The following is a 17,692-nucleotide window of genomic DNA, read 5'->3' as shown; positions in this document are numbered from 1 at the left end:
AAAAGGGGTGTTGCAGGAAAATAGTTGAAATCTGTCTGTCTGTCTGTCTATTTGTCCATGCATCTAGGAATTGTCCACAGAAAGTATTTATTGATGTCCACACATCACTTAGTTACAGACAGTAACTAAGTGCATGTTCTCAGGTACCATTTGAAGCTGCTTCAACTTGACTTTGCTGCTATGCTTTACGATCCCACTACAATTCAGTGCCAAATATTGTACTTTTTACAATTATTTTATAACTTTAGTTACTAACTACTTTGCAGATTGAGATTGATAATACAAAATATAATCAATAAATTATGGTGTATTAAGTTGGATAACGATTTTATTTGAAGATGTTATTGATCTCTGGGAATTTCACAAGTTACAGCAGAATACAGTATATATAGTTTGTTTTTTTAAAGCCACCTTTACCAACTACATTAAAGCATGCATGCATCAATAATACAAAATCAATAATATAACTAATACTTTAACTTGTAGGAGAACATTTCTAGGCTATTGTATACTTTTACTTCAGTAAATGTCCGTATAGGGTTAGTTCTTCACTGTATTTGGATATATTGTAAAAGATACGGTAGATATAGCATATGACTCACAGGCTACTTACTCATTTACTCCTTACAGAACAAATAATGCAGGCTACATTAAGTATTAAAATGTGGAAAAAATACTTATATCGTTAAGTATGAGTATCCATATCGGTAACAAAGTCCCTGAAAGCTGCAGGTCTGCTGAGACACTCAGCTCCTTTAAATCCTCCTTTTGCTGTTGCCTTTAATTGAACCAGATTCAAGGATATTAATTATTTTTTTTATTTCTTAAACTGCACTGCATCTTTTATTCTTCTTTTTTCCCCGGTGCTTTTAAATGTTTTTAATGTTTAAATGAATGCTCTTAATTGTTTTTATATCTTCTTTTCTTTTGCTTTATGTTTTAGGGGTTTTACGTGAAGCACTTTGGTTTGCCTTGTCGGAGAGCGTCAGTGCGTTGCTGAGCAACCGTTAGCCAGCTGCTATAAACACAGCTAGAGGGAGAAGAAGAGGAGCAAATCAAGCTCTGATGAATAGCATTCAGTTCCTAGTTGGGTGAGTACGCTCTGTAAAGAAGGAACCGACACGATGGCGGACCAGGCGGACCTCGGCCGAGTGCTCAGTGTCCTTCGCGAGTGGGACCGTGGCGACGGGACGGTCCGCAGCCGCATGTTGAGCACCTTCCTGACTCGAAGCGCAGGGAGGACGGTTCACGAGCTGGAGCTGGAGTTTGCGCAGGTGGCCAGCCTCTTCCTGGCTCGACTCACCACCTGGATGAGGCTCACGTGTCCTTTGTGTGGTGCCGAAGAGTAGAAAGCCCTAAATACAATCAATATACTCGTATAATCAATATATACTCGTTCTAAACACTCATATTAATGTGTATTTATTCTGTACGCTGTACTTTATGTTCCATACATGATGGTAGCTTAATGCAAATTCACTTTTGACAAAGTGACAGGGTGAATATATTGTTTCTCGTATATTGTGACTGAAATTGAAGTACATTTAAAGTTTCGAGCCCTATTGGGAGTTGTTTCCTTCCGCTTCCTGTTCTGGATTGACTCTGAACTGAGACCTATAGTCCTTATTGAGAGAATATCCAGATACATGTTTGGGACGTACTTGGGAATGCAGCTTAAAGCGATTGGGATTTTCCTCTCTGCATCAAGCCAGTAAGTGGAATCTGTTTAATAAAACGGTGTATTTGTGACTCATTATACAGGTTTTTGACCCACTTTTCCCACGTTCCTCAGTGATCAGTACCTGATGGAGTTCCTGGAGGATGGAGGTGTTCTCACTCTCCTGGACATCTTGGGCCGCTCTCAGAGCAAAGAGGAGGAGAAGACAGAGGCCCTTCGTCTTCTGCTCGTCGTCTCAAATGCTGGTCGCAAATACAAAGAGATTATCTGTGAAAGCCACGGTAAAAATAAATGTTGACACGTTCTTTTTTCTTATTCACATAACAAAGCATTTAACACCAAAAATACATGAACAAATTAATATAATAACATCACTCTGTGGGTTTTAGAATGTTATGCTTACAGTCACCAATCTTATATCTTAATGTCGACTTACATGTTCAATATTGGTACATTTCCTGGAAATACAAACTTCATACGGTGCAGCCGTAGCTGTTTATTTAGCGCTGTTTATACATGAAGATAAGATAAGACAAATATTTTTCCATTAACCATTTAGTGCAGCACTATGAGTCAAATCAGTGTTGACCTCTCTCTTTTGGTAAATTCTTGCAGGTGTGAAAGCCGTAGCCGAGTGCCTCTCTAGGTCAAACACAGATGAAGCCCAAGAGACGGCCTGGGCCCTCCTGGAGTCCATCTCCCACGGAAACCCCAAATATCAAAACCAAATCTACAAAGGTCTGATTGCGCTCATGACTTGCACCTCCCTCAAGGCCCAGCAGCTGGCCCTGCACACTTTACATACTGTCCAGGTAAAGCGGGGAGAGAGCACGCCGAGTCGTATTTTAATGCAAACATGCATTTTCATCGTTCTCAGAGCATGCAAGTGCCCTCATCCTTGTTCTTTCACACAATGGATCTTATGGCAAAATGTGATATATTCAACATATGTGGGTTTTAGAATGTTATGCTTACAGTCACCAATATAACAGTTCTCCCATTATCCTCTCTCACAGTCCAAAATGGAAACAGCCCATCACAGCATTGTAGAACCTCTGCTGGATATGCTCAGGTCCCTGCACCTGGAGGTTCAGGACGGAGGTGAGATGAGCACATTTAAATACATAATTTACTGTGGCTGATGTTTCTTTTTGGGGGTTTTATGCTGTTACTTCATTTAAAATGATATACACAACCACCAGACAATGTGGCAATGGCTGAAAATGTTCCATCCATAAATGACCACCTTGTAATATCTGTGCACGTCTCTGGCAGCTATAAATCTGATTTTAGACCTGAGGTGTTATGATGTGAGGCCGCTGCTGCTCAATGGACTGGTGGCTCTGCTGAGGCCCAAAGAAGAAGTGCAGCACCACATGCATGTGGAAGGTGATAATACTCTATATAAGTGTGTTGTTTTTCTAAAAAAATACTATTTTAATATCCTTTAGGACCACCCACGTTATTCTTATATTTCTGCAATTTCCAAATAAAATATGTAATTTTCCATCAACCCCAAAAAAACATGTTTAATATGTTGTGACCACATTTGTCACATTCACAAGAAATCATGACACATTTTGTGGATTCATACAATCCTATCAGAATCTGAGATGATCAAGATGACTGGATCTCTGCCTGTGTTCGTGCAACAAGCCGCTGCAGCTAAAACTATACGGTGTGTCATATACATCCATTATATCTATACAAAATGGTCAGAAGATGTGATGTTTTATCACGTAATATGTAAAACAAAAAAGACAAATGTAATATATATATTTAATTAATATGGCTTTAATGATCTCAGTGTAAGTTTTTTAGTGGTTTTCGTACAGTAAGGATAGATGTTGATGGTGTTGAATGTGTTGAAGCTTGCTGGCCAAAGACAGTCAAGAGGTTTCTCATGAGCTTCTCTCTCTCGGAGTGATCCAACATCTTCTGTACGCGATGGGCAACAGAGAACACGCTGATGCCCAAATACAAGCCAGTCTGGCCTTGGAGGTAGGCCTACATACCTGGTCACACACACACACACACACACATGCACACACACACACACTTTCTTACATACTTTCGTCTCTGCCCAGCACTTTGTCCGCTCACACCCGGCTATTGAGGAGCATGTGCAGAAAGGCATCGGCAGCACACTGTTTGCAGCCTTTATGGTAAGCTTTAATAACTTACTAAATGCTATGATAGCATCGGTTAAAAGGTCTGTGTGAAAGCTTCTAGAAGGAAGTACTAACAGATTCAATCTCCGTCTTTCTACAGCACCGAGCTGAAACTGTGTACATGAATATGGATGAAACCCAAGCAGAGATCCTGCTCACTAACAAGGTTTACATAACTGAAGGTAATGAGTGTTATTTGTTCAAATTAAGGCTGGTCAAAGGTTTTGTCTTTTTTTCATAGGTTGCCTGTATTATGTGAGAATAACTGTGTTTTTGTTGTTGTCAATCTTTCCAGTTTGAGATGGTGACAACTCTGAAGGCTGACAAGAAGGACAAATAATTTGAATTATGCAAACGAATACGATTTAGTTGGTTTGTTTTTCAAAGGCAGTTTAACTCTTTCCATTTTTTTATTATGGCTACCTTTTTTCATTTGTTGAATTGTTTTAAAAAAGGAGATCAATTTGGACTTTACATGCTATCTCATTCTCAAATGTTCTGTTACTAACATTCCTGCCCACTGCTATTAGACTTTATAATAAATCTCCTCTGGCCAAATCCTCCTCAAACTGATCATCAATAAACCTTGCACCGATGTCACTTTATACTTTTTCAACACTGTGTATACTTTCATTTATTTTATTTTTTTACATTTCCTTTATTATTTAAATCCTAAATGTAATATGTCCTGCTATTTTATTTGTATTTACCTGGGGATGAATAAAGTATAATCTAATCTAATCTATATACCCAGTTTAATACAGTTTCACTGAATTATTAGACTAATTACATCAAGTATTCCTATCATTCTTATTATTACTACTATTATGTGTATGCCTATTCTTATTTTCCACTTTTTCATCACAATTTACTTTTTGTTTTTAATATGCGCTTGTCTTCTAATCAGGGGTAACGCGAATAATAAAATGTTTGACCCTCCCACAGGATATGACGCACAACGTACTTCCGCTCTTTCCTCGCAGCGGATTGGACGAGCGGCAGTCGCCCGTCATCGAACGTGGCGGGACCCGAAATGAATCCGTGAAGTAAACAAGTGTGCGCGTGCTGTTCGCAGAGAAATGAAATAAGTCGCAAGTTGAACATGAGCAGGTTGCGTTCGGCGATGCTTAAAGGAAAGAGAGCCGGACTGGAGATGGCGGAGGCGGCCAAACCTGCGCGGAAGAGGGCAAAGAAAGCCGTGAAAGAAGGCATGTTGCGCGTGTATGTTATTTAACATGTGGGGTAACGTTGGCTCATCTATCCACTTTAATATGAACCAGCACGATATGACACCAGCAGCCCAATTAGTAATTTACTTTTCAATCCTCTGATTGCATTTTCACATATCACTCACAATAAAAGCCACAGTGCGAAACAACAACAACAACAGTTGTGTACATTTCTACATTTTAGTTTTAAACTGTGTCGGAAAGGTTTTTTATAAAGTGTACAGCTTCAGAAATAACCACATTAATCCTGTGGACGAAGAATATGTTACATTTTACGCACTTTTGCAGGGAATAAATTCAAAAGTATTTGAAAATGATCTATTTTTTTATTAAGGAGTTGTGAAAAATGACATGTCAAAATCATAATAATAATCATAATCACCCGTTTGATGTTCTTACTCAAACACGAATGTTGAAGCATCCTGAAAGATGTGTTATTGCCTTATTAACATCAGTGGGATTTGCCTTGTTCAGTTTGAAGAGTTTGAGAGTGATGTTCTTGGTCCTCCAGAAGGAACCGGGGACTCCCCGTCTCCAGCGTCCACGTACCACAGCTTCCATGACCCCGCTGACGTGGTGCTGCTGCGCTCTCGGCTCCTCCACTGGTACCACAGGGAGAAGAGGGAGCTGCCATGGAGGACTCTGGTAAAGAGGAGAAACATCTCTTCGACCCGTGTTGACTTTAATTACATGTCATCATGAGAGCACTTTTTATTCTATTCTATTATTATTATTATTTGACAGTGAGGAATTATCGCTGAGATTTCTGTCAAATCTAATTTCATGGTTTCATTCGTTTAAAAAAAAAATCTCGTCATTATACAAATCCTAAAAGTAAAACAACAACAAAATATAGTCACAGTAAATAAACTAATATACATTTTCTTAAAGATGATATCTGATAGTATAGGACTGTTTCAGTTGAATTATAATAAAATGATGTCCTATTAAAGGGGTAGTTCATATTTTTGAAGTGGTGTATAGTCAGTGTATTAACTACTATTAACTATTAACAGTATCGTGTACTGCTTTGGACCGGGGCTGCAGCAAATTGTATTGCAGCCACCTAAAAGGAAGAAGAAGGCCCACCTAAAAAACAATTGCTATCACTTCAAGTGTACATCACATTTAGAATATTTCCACTGCTTTAACTCGCTGTCAGACAGACAGCTGAAGCTGTTCCATCCATCGATGCTCTCTTCAAAGCAGCCAGACCGCTGCCTCAAGCAGTTTGTTTGTTTGTTTGTTTGTTTGTGTTATTGTGTGACTTTGGTGAATCTGAACTGACCCTTTAAACAATCCAAAGTCACGCAATAACACAAACAAACAAACAAACTGACGGTAGGCCGAGTCTTGTTGCTACATTTTGTTACATTATTTATAATTACTTCAATGTTACATTTTGTGATTACTGAATAATAAAATACATAATTCAAAAGGTATTTTAAAATGCCTGAATATTGCAATATTGTTGATCAGTAATCCTCATATTGGTTATACACAACAATGTTGACTTCTATAACTGTCTGGCTCCTTGTATTTCTGCTCCAGGCGGTGACAGAGTCCGACCTCAACATCAGGACATATGCCGGTAAGATGATGGTTTCTAGTCAAAATTACACACATTCAACGGCTGCTTATAAGACAGTTTTCTCTCTTTTTTTTAAAGTCTGGGTTTCAGAAATCATGCTGCAACAGACCCAAGTTGCCACAGTAATAGACTATTACAACAAATGGATGAAGGTAGGGGTCTTTGTTCATTAACACCGTGATACATTAATTGTAAACATATTTAATTCTGTGTAATTTAAACTCTTCTCTTGTGTACCAGCGGTGGCCCACGGTGCAGGATCTCGCTGCTGCTACGCTAGAGGTGATGACTAAAGGAGGCGACGGTGATTTAAAATAGCATTGATTTCAAACTAAATCCATTGTTTTTATTTGTGTAGGAAGTGAACCAGATGTGGGCGGGTCTGGGCTACTACTCCAGAGGGAAAAGACTGCATGAAGGGGCTCAAAAGGTTTGTGTTGTGTTTAGTGAATCTGCTCCGGCTCACTTTGAATTGTGTGTAATAATGACTCGGTATTGGTTTTCATGTCGAAGAACAATTATGTAGTCATTAGTGAAATGTGGGAGCAGGTTGTTGATTGTGTCTGTTGTAGGTGGTGTCGGAGCTTAAGGGGCAGATGCCTCACACAGTGGACAGCCTGCTGAAACAGCTGCCCGGGGTGGGACGCTACACAGCTGCAGCTGTGGGCTCTATTGCTCTCGGTCAGGTGTGTCTCTGGGGACCGCAGCAACAACTCCCATGGCCACCACTTGATGGATTTACGTGCCTTGTTTGTGACTGCAAATATCTCTGTTGCCTAGGTTACTGGAGCGGTGGATGGCAATGTGATTCGGGTGCTGTGTCGCCTGAGGGCCATCGGCGCTGACAGCACGAGTCCTGCAGTGACGGAGGCTCTTTGGTGAGATGAAACATCCCAGCTGCTGTTTTAACATCTGTGATATTGTTGCCTTTTGCTTGCTCTGCATGCAGTAAACATCGACGTCTGCCCGACACTCAAACACACACACATCTCTACTGGTCAGTTATGAACTCTGCATACAGTTTAATTTGCTTTTTATGAAACAAACTTTGATCTGTGGGGTCCTGTTCAAAGTCTGTCTGGCGAGGACGTCTTTGTACTCGGCACAGGACGAGTCGTGCTTGTTGTCTCAGATGATTCAAGGAAACAGTTTAGAGATTTTATTCGCTTAAAGATATTTAAATGTAAAAACAAAAAATCTGCTTTTTATGCGATCAATCACAAAAAAACATATTTAATACCTTAATTGTATTAAATATTTTTTTTTGTGATTGATCGCATAAAAAGCAGATATTAGTATTCAAAGATCATAATTTGACCCAAATCTGGGTTTTGTTGTTATATTTTTGAGGAACATTCCTTTTTTTTTTACATTTAAATATCTTTAAGCAAATAAAAAAAGTGATTTTGAAGTTCCAACGGCGAAGTCTTCATTTCAATTAGGATGGATGAATTGCTCAAATAAACATGCTGTTATTTAAACATGCTGAGGGCGACTGTGGGTCAGTGGTTAGCAGGGCCGTCTTTCATTCAGGGGGTTGGTGGTTCAATCCCCGCCCTAGTCGATGTGTCCTTGAGCAAAACACTTAACCCTGAATTGTTCCCTGTAGCTGTGTCTACAGTGTATGAATTTAACATGATTGTAAGTCGCTTTGGATAAAAGCGTCAGCTAAATGACATGAAAAAATGAAAAAAAATTTCATTTTTTAAATCCCTACTCTATTTCAGGAGTCAAGCCAATATACTTGTGGACCCTGAGGGACCCGGGGACTTTAACCAAGCCATGATGGAGCTGGGAGCTCGAGTCTGTACCCCTAAAGGACCTCTGTGCAGCCAGTGTCCCGTACAGTCTCACTGCCACTCTTTTCGCAAGGTAAAAGCACCCCATGTGCTAAACTCCTGCCAGTTGCTTTGTATTGGGGATGCAGAAGGGCTCAAATAGATTATCAATGCTTTGATTCATAGTGAAATGTTTCGGATGTGTCCATGTCCCAGTGCGCATAATGTTGATGCAGTGTGTGAATGTGCAGGTTCATGTTAAACAAGAGAAAACCTCCAGGAAGCTCTTGGGGAAGCTGAACAGGAAGCTGTCCACCCTGCCCGACATAGAAGACTGTGGTGAGTATCCTGAGTTCTCTTCGCTCACTCTGAGCATTATTCTATTAAAGTACTTGCTCTCCTCCCTCAGCGAACAGCGAGACGTGTCCGCTGTGTCCCTCGCAGCCCTGGGACGACGAGTTGGGCGTTCAGAACTTCCCCAGAAAGCCGGCGAAGAAGCCGCCTCGCGTGGAGCGAACTCTGACCTGCGTGGTGATCAGACCTGGAGTGGAGGGAGAGGACGAGTACCTGCTCACACAGAGGCCAAACAAAGGTCAGCGCCCGGGGAGTCTGTTCGTCGAAGAATTAATCAAGTCGTCTCTAGCCTGATAATCAGATTGAATTTTTTATTATTATTTTATTTTTACGGTTTGAATTGCTGAGAAAATGGTGGATGTGAGAAGCAGATCATAGTTCCACAAATCAGGTTGACGTCAATCGCTCTTCAGCGGTTACTTTACTGTGAGGTTGGAGAGAGGCATCAGTAGTAACTTGAGACTATTTCACAACCAGTTCCTCAGTAACTTAACATACAATGTTGAGCTACTGGTACTCTATTTGAGTATTTCCATTTTATTTTACATTCTACAATTCAGAGGCAAATATTGTGCTTTTACTCTTCTCCACTTATTTGATAACATTTGATTCTAGTTTCTTTGCCGATTCAGATTGATAATATAAATACAGTATGATCAATGAATACATTCTGATGTATTATTATAGGTTAAGATAAGACTGTATTGATCAATAACCCTGCAGTGTATAAAGTAGTTAAATTACCACCTTTACCAGCTGCAACATGAAAGAAATACTCCGGTGGGCTGCATTAATAGATTAAATAAATCTCAGAAGAGCAAAATAATTTTATATTTAGAATGAGAAACAATTCTAATCAATTAAAAATAAAGCTCCAGTTAAATTAAACACACAATTCAACAACCGATACATGTGTTGACATTGCATCCTTGTATTAAACAGCTAGTGTCCCGACAGGGTTGCTGGCCGGCTTGTGGGAGTTTCCGAGTCTTCTGCAGGAGAAGAAGAGCTCCGAGATGAAAGAGAAGAGGGCTCTGTGTACGCAGATCAGCGGGTTACTGGGAACCCATCTGACAGAAAGCCTCTTCCAGTATGTGGGGGAGGTAAGCTGGGTGTTGACCACCTACCTATCATGCTCACTTTATCTTCCAAATGAACCCTTTCTGCACTGACTGCAAACTGTGTGTTTGCAGGTGGTTCACATCTTCTCCCACATCCACCAGACGTACGTGGTTCAGAGTGTGCGTTTGAAGGCCGCCGACGCACAAACGCAGGCTGAAAATGCGCAGTGGCTCACCGGGTCGGCTCTTCAGGAAGCCGCTGTGTCCACGGGAGTGAAAAAGGTATTCATATTGTTTACACAGCGGGCGTGTGAAGCCCCGCTGCGAACCTGAGGTTTGCAGTACCTGCAGCGCAACAGCAGTGAACTTTACTTATTTTAGACGCTTGTATAGCTATATATATATATATATATATATATATATATATATATATATATATATATATATATATATATACATACACATATATATCACAGGATTTCAAGTTCAGGTTTTAACGGTTTAAAAAGTGCTTCTATCTTTCCTTTTATTACTTTGAGTTCCAGAGAATGTGAAGGACAGTTGAGTTAGTTTCAGAAAGTCGTGACAGCGGCCGTGAGTGAGCGTCGATGTGTTAATTCTCCTGCAGATCGTGAAGCTTTGTGACTCGGTTGACAGTCAAAAAGAGCAAACCTCCAAGGTGTGTGTGCGTGTGTGGGTGTGTGGGTGTGTGCGTGTGTCTTATTCTATAATCCTACATTAATAGCAGATTACACCTTCATCATTTGTCTCTGCTTGTCTCACTTAGTGTGGGAAAAGGCACAGCGGCACAAAGACTCGACAGACCTCAAAACCCCCCAAACTGAGTGCCGCTCCCAGCAGGCAGCTCTCCCTCAGCTCCTTCTTCAACTCCGTTAAACAGGAATCTTGATGGCATTGTGTGTTTGAAAGTCCTCCGTAATGATTTCCTCATGCGCCTCATGGCCAAAGCATCAGCCCCTTTTGAGGGATTGTTTTGTTATCATGGTCCCATCACTGATAATTAAATACAGAATGCGGTCAAATTATTTTAACATTAGTTTTATAATCGTTATGGGTTGTGAATAAGTGTGTATTGCTCCTCTAAAGTTCCGGTTGGGAAGCAAATCAGCTGTGTAATTTGATTCATAGTGACCTCGTTGTAGATGATGTTTTTAATCACTATATTGTGACGAGTCTATACATGTTTTCCAAGCATTATGTAAGATACTTGTCTAATAAAATGGCATGGTTTTTATTACTACGTTATGAATGTCATGTTATTGGACAAAACGTGTAGAGAATGCAACTTTTGGATAATAAAGCCCAGACACAAGACACACATGTGCAAACTGCTGTTCATTCTCCAATCAAGATTTATATGATGGTAATGTGGCAAAAATAATCCATCTGCATTTATCCCTTCATGAAGATGTGTGTATTTAATTATTTGTTTATACATTTATATTTGATATATGTATACATATGTGTGTGTACTATCAGAGTTTAATATATATATATATATATATATATATATATATATATATTGTTCTAACAGTTAGGATTAACATGTTTTACTTACATATATTAACCAAAATAATAATGAAAGTATGTGACATTATGTCGGGAAACAGCGCCCCCTGCTGTGCCGAACGCGCAACAACAACCGATACTAACGCACAAAAGAAAAAAGAAATGCCAATGGCGACGAGCAACATGCAGCGATCCTAATCTCGTCCGTACTGACTCAACTGCCTCGTGAAATGACTCCGATGGGAGATAACGGCGCGTTTGTACACATCGTGCACCGAGTGTGTGTTTCGTCTGCCCCGGTTTCACGCAGCAGCAGCAAGCAGCTGCGCTTCTGGTGCAGCTGGTTGCTCCAGTCTGTCCTCATTCATTCGTGGCAGATGATCCGCATTTGACCGCGTCACCGCTCTCCGAAGTTGAACTTTGCTCATACTTCACCTGCCAGATAGCATCCGCGTTCAAAGGTTCAACGGCGTGTTCGCTGAAGCGCACCAGGCGTTGAGGCTCTGGCTGCATACAAGGTGTGCGTCCGCGAGCAAGATTGTTACCAAACCAAATGCTCACTGCCTTCAGTTTTTTTTAAAATTCTTTCTTTCTTTTATTTAACTCTCTTGATGTTTCCAGATGGCTTCTGCGTGGCAAAGCGTCCTATCTGTGCACCAGAGGATAGTGGACAATGGAGGTATGGTGGTTTCTCCATAAACAGTTACTTTAGCTTTAGTTTGCAGTAAACCTCTATCGAATAGAAGAGATTCCCAGTATTAACAACAAGCCTGTGAGGGGGGGGGGGAAGGGGCTGCAGATGTGATGCCCAGCTTGTCTTCACAATGTCTGCTTTGTGGCTTGTCACATGATTAGCCACAAATGATAGGACCCTTTCATTGTCGTTCAAAACCAGGTTTTTTCCCCCCTCTTAAAAGGTTTTATTCTTCTTACGTTCACAACACTGCACACGGGCAATCTGAGCTAAACTGGAACATAAAGAAACTACAAACAAACGTACACATGTCCTGTGCAGACTAAGCAAAACAAATGTTGTAAAACGTTTTGGGGGAAATCGAGGCAGCTCTAACAATGGGTAGTTCCAGCCAGATGTGTGTCCTGTAATGTATATTTCTACATTTGTAAATAGTATCTGACACACAGCTTTTGTTATGTTCCAGACAAAAGGGCGGACCAGTGGCCACTGGTCTACTCCCCCGTGTCGGTCTCGCTCATCTTCCTGGTGTACCTCTGTGTGGTCTGGGCCGGCCCTCGTCTGATGAAACACAGGGAACCCTTTGACCTCAAAATCTTCCTCATTGTTTACAACTTCGCCATGGTCGGCCTGTCGGCCTACATGTTCTATGAGGTGTGTTGGTGCTGCTGTGGGTTCTGTTTTTAATAAGGGAACCGGATCCTTCACGAGCACCGTAGTTTCTGTTTCCTCTGTTTTATGATGCAAGCAGATATGTTGGTTTTATTTCATGAAGTAACCGTGTGAATATTTCCCAGTTCGTGGTCACATCCTGGCTCTCGAGCTACAGCTTCCTCTGTCAGCCTGTAGACTACAGCAACAGCCCCCTGGCAGTGAGGGTAAGCAGGTGTCTGTGATGCCTTTTGTGCAGAGATTTGGTCCTTCACAAGAAACAAGTGGAACACAATTCACATTAAAATACTCCTGACAGATTAAATCCTATGTAAAACTTCCACATTGTCTCCGTCCTCCAGATGGCCAAAGCCTGCTGGTGGTTCTTCTTCTCCAAGGTCATAGAGCTCACGGACACGGTGCGTATTTGTTCAAACGTTTACAGTATCACTTTCAGAACGAAGAGTTGAAACTGTTGCGGCCTCCTCTGCTCCTCTCTATGTGCAGGTGTTCTTCATCCTGAGGAAGAAGAACAGCCAGGTGACTTTCCTTCACATTTACCACCACGGCACCATGATCTTCAACTGGTGGGTGGGCATCAAGTATGTTGCCGGCGGGCAGTGTAAGTCATGATAATATCAATTTTCCTTGATGGTATGATGACCTTTTAAATTGAAAAAATAATCCAAAACACAAATGCTAATTGAAATAAAACAGAAAAGAAGTAGCTCCTGTGACTCAAACGTATGTTGGTTGTAAAACTTGAGAAAAAGAAGCAAATTAAGTAACTTCTATGCATCCATTGTGTAAGATCATTAATTCTCCATCATCTTAGTAATCAAATGCTATCTGGGCCATTGCATAGATGTCGTTTTCATGAATGCACAAGAGCTTCATTACGTGTCTAACGTGACTGAAATGCTTTAAAGTTAAACTGTAATAATCACACAGTCTTCTACTGTTTATCTGCTGCCTCGTTTTCTACTTATGATACAGAATAATTCACTACCAGTACTTGAATGATCATTTCTCTTCCTGTTTGAAACGTTTTACTGACTCACAGTAAGTAAATCATTGAAAAAGCCCATTTGTATTATTATTATTGTTTATGTCCCGCAGCGTTTTTCATCGGCATGGTGAACACCTGTGTTCACATCGTGATGTATTCTTACTACGGCCTGGCCGCGCTCGGCCCTCACATGCAGAAGTACCTGTGGTGGAAGAGATACCTCACCTCTCTGCAGCTGGTGAGTGGGCTCCGGATCTGGATCTGAAGAACTGTGACTGTACATGCAATATGTTTGTGAAGTAAAACTGACGTGAATAACTCTCCAGGTGCAGTTCCTGCTGTTCCTCCTGCACTCCGGCTACAACCTGTTCACAGACTGCGACTTCCCCGACTCCATGAACGCGGTGGTGTTTGGTTACTGCGTCACGCTCGTCATCCTCTTCAGTAACTTCTATTATCAGAGCTACCTCAACAAGAAGAAGCAGAAATAAGATGCAGCGGTGAGGCGTTACACACAAACACACTGACACAAGTAATGTGTCTGCTGGAGGGATTTCTTTCCCTGTGTCCGCAGTACCCACTAGTGTCCACCAGGGGGAACAACACGGCTATAGTCTGTACTTTTTTCTCTTGGTGCTGATGATCAAGCCACAGATACTTAATACAGTTAAGCTTTACAGTCAAAAATGAACATTGCACATGTGCCCCTTATGTGTACAATGTGAGTACTCTACATTTCTTTGTATTCCATGTCAACAGGACGAGTTTGAAACCCAGTATGCGTGTGTAAGTGTGAAATTGTGGCCAAATTGTCACAGCGACAGCGTCTGGAATGTGGTTAGCGGTCGGCCAACCTGCAGCACCAGGAGAGGACAGAAAGACAGTTTTTACAACGGGAAGCTACTTTCCCCTGATATCAAAAGGTTAAAGGTCATCCTCTTCCCAAAGGAAGTTTTATTTGAAGAAGACGGGCGGCTTCAGAAAGAAGCGACAGCAGCAGAGAGCGATTGTCCACATCGGCTCACGTGAAGCCTAATGAATGAGCTCGATGTGTTAAGAGCTCCTGCAGGTTGCGAAGCTTTGTGACTATGTGTATATGTATATATATATATATATATATATATATATATATATATATATATATATATTATATTATTCTATAGTCCTTTTATTAATAACAGTTTCCACCTTTATCATCCCACAGGGTGGAAAAAAGCAGATTCTTACCGGCACAAAGAATAGCAAGAAACAACAGGCCTCAAAAAGAAAAACCAAACTGCAGACAGCTCTCCATCAGCTCCTTCTTCAACTCCGTTAAACAGGATTCTTGAAGGCATTGTGTGTTTGAAAGTCCTCTGTGATGTTTCCTCATGTGCCTTATTGTCATATATTATTGTAGTATCATAGTGATTAAGTACAAAATACCAACACTTTATTTTAAGCATTCATTCACCTTAATATTTATACATCATTGTCCATAATGGTTTAATAATCACTACATTGTGACTATAGTCTAGATGTTTTACAAGCAGTTAGATAATTGTTGTGCTTATTATCACGATAAAGATGTCATGTTAGTGGACAAAAAGTCCAGAAAGTTTAACTTTGGATAATAAAGCCCAAACTCAAGAAATCACCAGACTTCCTGCCAGCTAATTGTTTTATTTTTTGTTTATTGTGGCGAAAGTAACAAATGATTTGTTATCATAAAAATATAACATTATTTTAATTTAAATTGTTGTGTTTTGTTTTGTTATAACTTGGTATGTCATCGTGGTGCAAGTAAAAGTTCTGAATACTTCTTTCCCCGCCGACCCTCTGACGTATCAAATCATACGTGCTACTATTACGATTAAAAGTCCTGCATTCAAAATGGGATAAAAGTATTAGCGTCAAAATATACTTCAGTACCAAAAGTAAAAGTACTCATTGTGCAGAATGACTCCCTATTTTACATTATTATATTTTACATTATTATATTTTATACAATTATTGATTCATCAATGTAATGTTGTAGCTGCTTCAGGTGGGCCTAATTTAAATTAATGCTGGGTAGCTTACTCTTTAATAATACTTATAATATAATAGTTGATCTGTCTGTCTCTTCCTTTCTTCATGGACAAGAGGGGGATTTTATTGATATATATATATATATATATATATATAGAGAGAGAGAGAGAGAGACGATATCATTCAATACATGTAATATTACAAAATACAAGCAATAAACGAAAAGTAATGCAATACTGAAAGTCGTCGCGGGGAAACAGCGCCCCCTGCTGGTCTAAACGCGGAACAGCACAACTGATTCTGTCAAAACTAAAAAAAAAAAAAAAAAAATTCCAAACGCAGTCGCGAAGACAAACAGGAAGTGATTCAAATCAGTTCTCAGTACTTTTTCTCCACTGTCTTTCAAAGTTACTCAGATGGAAGACAACTCGCCGTTGTAGCTATCCACGTGCGGTAGTCGTCGGTTTACCGAGTTAAATTAACTCAATCGGTTTCTGGTGCAGCGGGTCGCTCCAATCGACCTTCATTCATTCATCGTTGGACGAAACTCCGGATTTGGCCCCGGCGCGCGCTGCAAGGTGAATTTTTGCTAATAGGCCACGCATTTGCCAGCTCGTGTTCACTGAAGTCCACCGTTGAAAGGCCGGTTTCGACGTTTGCGACCGTGAGTAGACCGTTTATCGTGAAATGCTACCGGGTTTTTAAGTCTTATTTTACTCTCTTCTTGCTTTCGGACACTAACTTTCTTGATGTTTCCAGATGGCTTCTGCGTGGCAAGGCGTCCTGTATGTGCACCAGATACTCGTAGAAAACGGAGGTATGAGAGAGAATTATTATTTTCCCGATACAGCTCGGTCAAACAATGAGTGTGTGTGTGTGTGTCTGTGTGGTTTGTGTAGGAGTCGGGAGATGCAGATGTGCTGCCCTGCCTGTCTTCACAATGACTGCTTTGTGGCTTGTCACATGTTAAGCCACCATGACACTTTTTTTTTTTTTTTTTTTTAAATGGTATTATCTTGTAACAGTGGCGAAGGGGAGGGAAGAACAGAGAGAGGAGGGGGCTTTCATTGTCAGACAAAAAACAAACAAATACATCCTCCTCTCAAATGTATAAATGTTTTATTCTGACTTTGCTAAACTGAAAACCTGCCCAAACCCAAATGTGTCTGTCTGGGCACCGCAAGGCTGCTTTCAAACTACCCAGATGTGTGTCCTGTAATGTATATTTCTACATTTGTAAATAGTATCTGACACACAGCTTTTGTTATGTTCCAGACAAAAGGGCGGACCAGTGGCCGCTGGTCTACTCCCCCGTGTCGGTCTCGCTCATCTTCCTGGTGTACCTCTGTGTGGTCTGGGCCGGCCCTCGTCTGATGAAACACAGGGAACCCTTTGACCTCAAAATCTTCCTCATTGTTTACAACTTCGCCATGGTCGGCCTGTCGGCCTACATGTTCTATGAGGTGTGTTGGTGCTGCTGTGGGTTCTGTTTTTAATAAGGGAACCGGATCCTTCACGAGCACCGTAGCTTCTGTTTCCTCTGTTTTATGATGCAAGCAGATATGTTGGTTTTATTTCATGAAGTAACCGTGTGTATTTCCCAGTTCGTGGTCACATCCTGGCTCTCGAGCTACAGCTTCCTCTGTCAGCCTGTAGACTACAGCAACAGCCCCCTGGCAGTGAGGGTAAGCAGGTGTCTGTGATGCCTTTTGTGCAGAGATTTGGTCCTTCACAAGAAACAAGTGGAACACAATTCACATTAAAATACTCCTGACAGATTAAATCCTATGTAAAACTTCCACATTGTCTCCGTCCTCCAGATGGCCAAAGCCTGCTGGTGGTTCTTCTTCTCCAAGGTCATAGAGCTCACGGACACGGTGCGTATTTGTTCAAACGTTTACAGTATCGGTGAAATTCAAAGTTGTAAGATTGCAGC

At 40.9% G+C, this 17,692-nt stretch overlaps 3 protein-coding genes across 5 annotated transcripts in view; all 3 read left to right on the top strand.

Moving 5' to 3' along the window:
* The first annotated feature begins 1,124 nt into the window (after positions 1–1,124).
* armh1 (armadillo like helical domain containing 1) lies at positions 1,125–4,904 on the top strand. The gene is made up of 11 exons (XM_034529963.1): positions 1,125–1,321; positions 1,643–1,711; positions 1,793–1,959; positions 2,294–2,490; positions 2,695–2,779; positions 2,954–3,067; positions 3,284–3,356; positions 3,550–3,679; positions 3,766–3,843; positions 3,950–4,031; positions 4,795–4,904. The coding sequence occupies exons 1-11, from the start codon at positions 1,125–1,127 to the stop codon at positions 4,884–4,886; spliced, it is 1,284 nt and encodes a 427-aa protein (XP_034385854.1). The 3' UTR covers positions 4,887–4,904.
* Positions 4,842–15,002, top strand: LOC117729166 (elongation of very long chain fatty acids protein 4-like). Of its 2 annotated transcripts, XM_034529959.1 has the most exons (22): positions 4,842–5,057; positions 5,590–5,723; positions 6,630–6,669; positions 6,748–6,821; positions 6,910–6,951; positions 7,028–7,099; positions 7,242–7,355; positions 7,450–7,547; positions 8,397–8,541; positions 8,699–8,786; positions 8,857–9,039; positions 9,759–9,904; positions 9,995–10,144; positions 10,491–10,541; positions 12,014–12,071; positions 12,553–12,740; positions 12,884–12,964; positions 13,100–13,156; positions 13,245–13,359; positions 13,857–13,984; positions 14,073–14,246; positions 14,951–15,002. In XM_034529959.1, the coding sequence occupies exons 1-21, from the start codon at positions 4,952–4,954 to the stop codon at positions 14,235–14,237; spliced, it is 2,235 nt and encodes a 744-aa protein (XP_034385850.1). In that variant the 5' UTR covers positions 4,842–4,951; the 3' UTR covers positions 14,238–14,246; positions 14,951–15,002. The 2 variants fall into 2 exon arrangements, with proteins under 2 accessions (XP_034385850.1, XP_034385851.1); XM_034529960.1 differs by lacking the exons at positions 4,842–5,057; positions 5,590–5,723; positions 6,630–6,669; ... (9 more) ...; positions 9,995–10,144; positions 10,491–10,541 and adding an exon at positions 11,526–11,910.
* A 1,091-nt stretch (positions 15,003–16,093) lies between these two features.
* LOC117729167 (elongation of very long chain fatty acids protein 4-like) overlaps positions 16,094–17,692 on the top strand; it is a 4,921-nt gene continuing 3,322 nt past the window's right edge. The window contains exons 1-5 of one of the 2 annotated variants that reach the window (XM_034529962.1): positions 16,094–16,334; positions 16,516–16,573; positions 17,032–17,219; positions 17,361–17,441; positions 17,577–17,633. In XM_034529962.1, the coding sequence (XP_034385853.1) occupies positions 16,516–16,573; positions 17,032–17,219; positions 17,361–17,441; positions 17,577–17,633 (384 nt within the window). In that variant the 5' untranslated portion in view covers positions 16,094–16,334. Of the gene's footprint in view, positions 16,421–16,515; positions 16,574–17,031; positions 17,220–17,360; positions 17,442–17,576; positions 17,634–17,692 lie in introns of both variants that reach the window. The other variant, XM_034529961.1, reaches the window with a different exon arrangement.

Source organism: Cyclopterus lumpus, chromosome 4 (genome assembly GCF_009769545.1).
Source record: "Cyclopterus lumpus isolate fCycLum1 chromosome 4, fCycLum1.pri, whole genome shotgun sequence".
In the NCBI taxonomy this organism is placed as follows: domain Eukaryota; kingdom Metazoa; phylum Chordata; class Actinopteri; order Perciformes; family Cyclopteridae; genus Cyclopterus; species Cyclopterus lumpus.
Note: the sequence above shows the minus strand (reverse complement) of the source record. Positions and strands in the feature narration are given on the sequence as shown.

Coding starts and splice junctions, on each gene's coding strand:
- LOC117729166 (XM_034529959.1), top strand. CDS start 4,952: ATGAGCAGGTTGCGTTCGGCGATGCTTAAAGGAAAGAGAGCCGGACTG. Junction 6,822..6,909: donor ATTACAACAAATGGATGAAG/GTAGGGGTCTTT, acceptor CTTGTGTACCAG/CGGTGGCCCACGGTGCAGGA. Junction 12,965..13,099: donor ACAGCCCCCTGGCAGTGAGG/GTAAGCAGGTGT, acceptor TCCGTCCTCCAG/ATGGCCAAAGCCTGCTGGTG.
- armh1 (XM_034529963.1), top strand. CDS start 1,125: ATGGCGGACCAGGCGGACCTCGGCCGAGTGCTCAGTGTCCTTCGCGAG. Junction 3,357..3,549: donor GCTGCAGCTAAAACTATACG/GTGTGTCATATA, acceptor AATGTGTTGAAG/CTTGCTGGCCAAAGACAGTC. Junction 3,844..3,949: donor CACTGTTTGCAGCCTTTATG/GTAAGCTTTAAT, acceptor GTCTTTCTACAG/CACCGAGCTGAAACTGTGTA.